The following is a 7,589-nucleotide window of genomic DNA, read 5'->3' on the forward strand; positions in this document are numbered from 1 at the left end:
CGACTACGTAAACCGCAAGGGGTACTTTTCAATGCTGCTGCAAGCCCTGGTGGATCACAAGGGACGTTTCACCAACATCAACGTGGGATGGCCGGGAAAGGTACATGATGCGCGCGTCTTCAGGAACTCTGGTCTGTTTCGAAAGCTGGAGGAAGGGACTTTCTTCCCGGACCAGAAAGTAACCGTTGGGGATGTTGAAATGCCTATCGTGATCCTTGGGGACCCAGCCTACCCCTTAATGCCATGGCTCATGAAGCCGTACACAGGCAGCCTGGACAGGAGTCAGGACCTGTTCAACTACAGGCTGAGCAAGTGCCGAATGGTGGTGGAATGTGCATTTGGACGTTTAAAAGCGCGCTGGCGCAGCTTACTGACTCGCTCAGACCTCAGCGAAAAGAATATCCCCATTGTTATTGCTGCTTGCTGTGCGCTCCACAATATCTGTGAGAGTAAGGGGGAGACCTTTATGGCGGGGTGGGAGGTTGAGGCAAGTCGCCTGGCCGCTGATTACGTGCAGCCAGACACCAGGGCGGTTAGAGGAGCACAGCAGGGCGCGGTGCCCATCAGAGAAGCTTTGAAAACGAGTTTTGTGACTGGCCAGGCTACTGTGTGAAACTTCTGTTTGTTTCTCCTTGATGAACCCTCCAACCCCTCCCCCCCGACCCGGTTCACTCTACTTCCCTGTAAACCAACCACCCCACCCCACCCTCCCCTCCCCAATTCGAGCACCACTTGCAGAGGCAATAAAGTCATTGTTTTTTCACATTCATGCATTCTTTATTAGTTCCTCACAGAAGTAGGGGGATAATTGCCAAGGTAGCCTGGGATGGGTGGGAGAGGAGGGATGGAAAAGGACACACTGCATTTTAAAACTTTAAGTCTTATTGAAGGCCAGCCTTCTGATGCTTGGGTGATCATCTGGGGTGGAGTGACTGGGTGGACGGAGGCCCCCCCACCGTGTTCTTGGGCGTCTGGGTGAGGAGGCTATGGAACTTGGGGAGGAGGGCTGTTGGTTAAACAGGGGCTGTAGCGGCGGTCTCTGCTCCTGCTGCCTTTCCTGCAGCTCAACCATACGCTCGAGCATATCAGTTTGATGCTCCAGCAGACGGAGCATTGACTCTTGCCGTCTGTCTGCAAGCTGACGCCACCTATCGTCTTCAGCCCGCAACTTGCTCTTTTCATCCCGCCATTCAGCCCGCCACCTCTCCTCTCGTTCATATTGTGCTTTTCTCATGTCCGACATTGACTGCCTCCACGCATTCTGCTGTGCTCTATCAGCGTGGGAGGACATCTGCAGCTCTGTGAACATATCGTCCCGCGTCCTACGTTTTCTCTTTCTAATGTTCACTAGCCTCTGCGAAGGAGAAACATTTGTAGCTGGTGGAGGAGAAGGGAGAGGTGGTTAAAAAAGACACATTTTGGAGAACAATGGGTACACTCTTTCATTACAAGGTCGCATATTTCGGCTTGCAGGTAGCCATGGTAGGCCACAGTGTTTTGGCTTTTTTAACCTTCTTAACATGCGGGAAAGGTTTCAAACAGCAGCGCATTTCCCATATCAAGGATGAATTGGGTTGGCCATTTAAAATGGGTTTTCAATGTAAAAGGAGGGGCTGCGGTTTCCCGGTTAACATGCGGCACAAACCCAAGTAAACCCCCCCCCCCCCACACACACACACGATTCTCTGGGATGATCATTTCACCCCTCCCCCCACCGCGTGGTTAACAGCGGGGAACATTTCTGTTCAGAAGAGCAGGAACGGGCGCCTCTGAATGTCCCCTTAATAAAATCACCCCATTTCAACCAGGTGACCGTGAATGATATCACTCTCCTGAGGATAACAAAGAGAGATAAGGAATGGATATTGTCTGCATGCCAGCAAACACCGGGACCATACGCTGCCATGCTTTGTTATGCAATGATTCCAGACTACGTGCTACTGGCCTGGAGTACATGAAGGAGAGCTTTCTGGAGATGTCCCTGGAGGATTTCCGCTCCATCCCTATACACGTTAACAGACTTTTCCAGTAGATGTACTGGCCACGATTGCCAGGGAAAGTTAATCATTAAACACGCTTGCTTTTAAACCATGTGTAATGTTTACAAATATTTACAAAGGTACACTCACCAGAGGTCTCCTGTGTGCCCTGAGGGTCTTGGGTGAGTTCGGGGGTTACTGGTTCCAGGTCTAGGGTCACAAACATATCCTGGCTGTTGGGGAAACCAGTTTCTCCGCTTTCTTGCTGCTGTGAGCTACCTACAGTACCTCCATCCTCATCTTCCTCGTTCCCCGAACCGTCATCCCTGTGTGTTTCTCCATTGACGGAGTCATAGCACACGGTTGGGGTAGTGGTGGCTGCACCCCCTAGAATGGCATGCAGCTCTGTGTAGAAGCGGCAAGTTTGCGGCTCTGCCCCGGACCTTCCGTTTGCTTCTCTGGCTTTGTGGTAGGCTTGCCGTAGCTCCTTAATTTTCACGCGGCACTGCTGTGTGTCCCTGTTATGGCCTCGGTCCTTCATGGCCTTGGAGACCTTTTCTAATACTTTGCCATTTCTTTTACTGCTACGGAGTTCAGCTAGCACTGATTCATCTCCCCATATGGCGAGCAGATCCCGTACCTCCCGTTTGGTCCATGCTGGAGCTCTTTTGCGATCCTGGGACTCCATCACGGTTACCTGTGCTGATGAGCTCTGCGTGGTCACCTGTGCTCTCCACGCTGGGCAAACAGGAAATGAAATTCAAATGTTCGCGGGGCTTTTCCTGTCTACCTGGTCAGTGCATCTGAGTTGAGAGTGCTGTCCAGAGCGGTCACAATGAAGCACTGTGGGATAGCATCCTGGAAGCCAATAACGTCGAATTCCGTCCACACTACCCCAATTCCGACCCGCAAAGGCCGGTTTTATTGCTAATCCCCTCGTCGGAGGTGGTGTAAAGAAATCGGTTTAAAGGACCCTTTAAGTCGAAAGAAAGGGCTTTGTCGTGTGGACGTGTCCAGGCTTAATTCGATTTAACGCTGCTAAAGTCGACCTAAACCTGTAGTGTAGACCAGGCCTAAGTTGATTTGTAGTAATGCTTGAAAGGAGGATTTCTCTCTTTAATTTCACTATACATCTTTCTTGTATCTATTCTGATACAAGAATTCTAGACCCTGATTGTTGCTTGATTCTGAAATGTATTTTATCAATTTGGTTCAACAGAGCCCAGGTTTTGAAATCTTCCAGGTATGCTACAAGGTTTTCCAGGACTTTAGAATATGAGCTGGGCAGCTGTCCTGGTGTGGTGGTGCATACACTGTCTGGTCACAAATAGAAGCAATGAAAGGATGGAACATGCTAAATTCCTCAGTGGGGATGGTGCATGTACAATCCAGCCACACATAAGAGCTGTGAGAGTAGATTTTCATGAGGCTGACTAACACAAAGGCTACCTCCCTTCCAAATTTTGAGTCCATGATCCAAAACATGGAGTGCTAAAGGATTTAAACCAAAAAGTCTCGAGCAATTTTTAACATGGGCAAACCCACAAATTTTCCGCTAATATCTTTTCCACAAATGGCTGAAACATTTGGTAGCAGAAAACCGGGTTTTTATAAAGAGAAGGCTTGTGCCACCTTACAAATAGACTATACTACTAGCCCTGCTTATAATTTCCAGAAGAAATTATTGGCCAAATGAAGCAAGGCCCCACCCACAATTTGATGGTACCTAAAGCCATTTCTGCATAATCTGAATTTTTTAAAGTTTATAGGTAAGTCATTAATGTAATATGAAATGTTAGGCTACACACAGAGTTCAGTTTACATAAGCAATAACATATACAATCCTATAGTACACTGCTTGATTCCAAAGTTTTCAATGAGCCTGGCTTTTATGAAGCATCCAACCATATTATGGTAAGTAAAATCCATTTCACACCGCAGAACAGTTTTGGCACCCAGGCTACCAAATGTCCATTGCAAATCCTTTTCTCTCTGATAGTCTGCAGTTTTACTGGAACTTGGTAGGTCTCATAGACATCTCTAAGATAACAGATGACTCCTTTAAAATTATCTTTTGTGTAATTAGCATTTATATTCTTGAACGTTTGGGGTTATACAAAAAATATGCAAATATCCATATAAACACACACCTGTACATTCCATATTAGAACTGGTCAGGAAACTTTGTCAAAGTTGAAACATTTCACAGAGATGTTTTGGCTTTCATGAAGTTGTGTTAGAGAGTCTCACCAACTCAATAGCCCAGAGGTCAGGGCCCTCGTGTGGGATTTGGGCGATGTGGAGCTCAAGTCCCTGCTTTATATGGTCAGAGACAAAAAACTATTTTGACGCAGGTGGTGCAGGGACTTTAATATGATTTTCCTACTTCCGAGGGTAGTGGTTGAACCACCTAGTTCAATGTACAACTTTGTTCCCAGCTCAAAAAGCTCTCATTTTGATCTGAAAACTGACATTTTGACATAATTCTGTTTTCACTAAAGGTTTTGTTTTTGTTCCAGTCCAGAACAAAAATACATTTCAAAACCTTGAAAGTTGCTGTGAAACAGAATTGTCATCTTCTAGACAGCTTTATTATATATATTCATATGAAAATAAGATGATGTGTATCCCACATATACTGGGTGTAGAGACACACAGCTCCCGAATCGCTAGCTCACGGCTGCGGCACACTGCGCCCGTGGCTGCGAGGCCGGAGCGGCCTACACCCCCACGCCTGTGATTGAGAAACTTATTGGCTGACCTAATCATCACCCTCGCTGCTCGCTTTCACGTGCACAAGATATGAGCTTGTTAAGTCATGTTGATAAGTATTTTATGCTCCTCCTATGCGCAAAAATTGAACCACTCATAAGTGTTGTAAATAAAAAAGTAAAAAAATAAAAACCCCAGTGGAAAGTCCCTGGGAGGCTTTTCAGCTACCACGACCTGGCGCTTTGTCTCCTTCCTTTTTTGTCGCCACAACTGGGGCTATCTTTCTGGAATCATAATTGACATAGGATTCCCTTCACATGTTTGTGATCCATGCTAAAAATATTTTCCCCTTTGGTTGTCCTTTTGTAAACAAAGCCATTGAATTACTCTACTCTTTTTTTTTTTATTACTTTAAATAATAGACATCTTCATGTGGTCAGTGACAGATATTGCAACCCCTGCAGTATCTTTGGAGACCATGGTCTTAAATCTATGACTGGTTTATGTATGAATGTGTGCTACTCTATGGGGCGGGGCTACCATAGCTTCTACAGGAACTAAAACAGTGAGGGGGGGGTGATTAAGGTGAGTCACTGAGACTAAATGCCCACAGAGAGTACCGCCCCCTGGGGAAGTTTCCATATACTGGTTCAAACTGCATTTTCAAGAGACCAACAGACAAAAAAAGTCTTTGATATAAAAGGCTGGATGTAAACTGACTCATCCTTTTTTTCTGATCCAACAAAGTGACCTTCTGTCCAAGGGGGGGGCCAATCCTTGCAGAAGGATTGGAAAGACTTTGGCTTATGATGGCCCCATAAGACTGATGAGTGACTGGTATGTTTAGTGTGTGTTTAAATCTGTTTGTTTGTTATGTTGCCTCTATAAAATTTTTCTTTTTGCCTTAAGAATAAATGTGTTTGATTAGAAAAAGCTGTGTGGTAATTTTCAACTTCTGGCAATATATTGTTCTTAGACCTCAGAAAGAAAGCAAAGTGCAAATGCTGTCCTTTAGGCAGACTGTCTTGCTAGAGAGATCATAGTGTATGGGAGGGAGCTGTGCAGCCTTAAAACCATTTGTTCTGAGGGAGAAAGATGTGGGTCTCTGCCTAAGAGTGGTGGTGGTGGCTGGGAGGTGGCAATCTCAGCTTGGTGCCCTTGTGGGAACATGGAGAGAGAATAGAGGTGCAGTTACCCTGAAACTCTGTGTGCATATTGCACAAATATTAATATTATTTCATATAATTATCCACCTGGACAGTTTGAGATCTACAGGTCTCTTGGCTGTGGGAGTGGCTTGAGAAGGCTAATAATCAGAGTGATATTTGTCAGTTATGAGAACATGTTCTTGCTTGCTTCTCTGGATCTGTACAAGAGGGAGAGAAGATAGTCCCTTTCCCTCCACAAGAGAGTGGGGGAGGACTTATTTTAATTATTTAACATTTAAACATTTTACAATTTTATTATTATAAGGAAACCCTAGGTCCTCTAAAGTTAAGGGTGTGAAGCAATTTCTGTTTAACACAGATGTCTCTAAGTGCTCTAAAATATGCATCGTTACTCAGATTACATTGAAAATTGGTGTGCCTCATAGGAATGCAGGGTAGGATTAGAGACCCAAATTTGATGTCATTAACACAAGGAGGTCCTGAGCTACAGCCTTAGAAACATAGAAGATTAAGGTTAGAAGAGACCTCAGGAGGTCATCTAGTCCAACCCCCTGCTCAAAGCAGGACCAACCCAAACTAAATCATCCCAGCCAGGGCTTTGTCAAACCAGGCCTTATAAATCTCTAAGGATGGAGATTCCACTGCCTTCCTAGGTAACCCATTCCACTGCTTCACCATCCTCCTAGTAAAATATTTTTTTCTAATATCCAACCTAGATCTTCCGCACTGCAACTTGAGACCATTGCTCCTTCTTCTGTCATCCGCCACCACTGAGAACAGCCAAGCTCCATCCTTTTTGGAAACCCCTTCAGGTAATTGAAGCTGCTATCAAATCCTCCCTCACTCTTCTCTTCGGCAGACTAAATAAGCCCAGTCCCCTCAACCTCTCCACTCTCTGCCTCTGTCTTCACGCACAAGGTCAGCTCCCAGATTGCTGCACTGGGCAGTACAGCATGGGGAGAAGGTGACCAGCCCTCTGTGGAGAAAGAAGTGGTTCGGGACTATTTAGAAAAACTGGAGGTGCACAAGTCCATGGGGCCGGATGCGCTGCATCCGAGGGTGCTAAAGGAGTTGGCGGGTTGAGATTGCAGAGCTATTAGCCATTATTTTTGAAAACTCATGGCGATCGGGGGAGGTCCCAGATGACTGGAAAAAGGCTAATGTAGTGCCCATCTTTAAAAAAGGGAAGAAGGAGGATCCGGGGAACTACAGGCCAGTCAGCCTCACCTCAGTCCCTGGAAAAATCATGGAGCAGGTCCTCAAGGAATCAATTATGAAACATTTAGAGGAGAGGAAAGTGATCAGGAACAGTCAGCATGGATTCACGAAGGGGAAGTCGTGCCTGACTAACCTAATTGCCTTCTATGATGAGATAACTGGCTCTGTGGATGAGGGGAAAGCAGTGGATGTGTTATTCCTTGACTTTAGCAAAGCTTTTGATACGGTCTCCCACAGTATTCTTGCCGCCAAGTTAAAGAAGTATGGGCTGGATGAATGGACTGTAAGGTGGATAGAAAGCTGGCTAGATCGTCGGGCTCAACGGGTAGTAATCAATGGCTCCATGTCTAGTTGGCAGCCGGTTTCAAGCGGAGTGCCCCAAGGGTCAGTCCTGGGGCCAGTTTTGTTTAATATCTTTATTAATGATCTGGAGGATGGTGTGGACTGCACTCTCAGCAAGTTTGCAGATGACACTAAACTAGGAGGCGTGGTAGATACACTAGAGGGTAGG

General features: G+C 45.9%; 1 protein-coding gene across 1 annotated transcript; it reads right to left on the minus strand.

The window, feature by feature from the left end:
* Positions 1–681: 681 nt before the first annotated feature.
* LOC135981484 (uncharacterized) lies at positions 682–3,319 on the minus strand. Its single transcript, XM_065584180.1, has 2 exons — positions 2,130–3,319; positions 682–1,377 (listed from the first exon to the last, which is right to left on the minus strand). The coding sequence occupies exons 1-2, from the start codon at positions 2,665–2,667 to the stop codon at positions 875–877; spliced, it is 1,041 nt and encodes a 346-aa protein (XP_065440252.1). The 5' UTR covers positions 2,668–3,319; the 3' UTR covers positions 682–874.
* Positions 3,320–7,589: the final 4,270 nt, after the last annotated feature.

Source organism: Chrysemys picta, chromosome 2 (genome assembly GCF_011386835.1).
Source record: "Chrysemys picta bellii isolate R12L10 chromosome 2, ASM1138683v2, whole genome shotgun sequence".
Taxonomy (NCBI): domain Eukaryota; kingdom Metazoa; phylum Chordata; order Testudines; family Emydidae; genus Chrysemys; species Chrysemys picta.

Bases quoted from the DNA above. Each gene is read 5' to 3' on its own strand.
- LOC135981484 (XM_065584180.1), bottom strand. From the start codon at position 2,667: ATGGAGTCCCAGGATCGCAAAAGAGCTCCAGCATGGACCAAACGGGAG. The intron at 1,378-2,129 runs GTGAGTGTACCT...CTCCTCCACCAG, and splicing joins GGGCACACAGGAGACCTCTG to CTACAAATGTTTCTCCTTCG.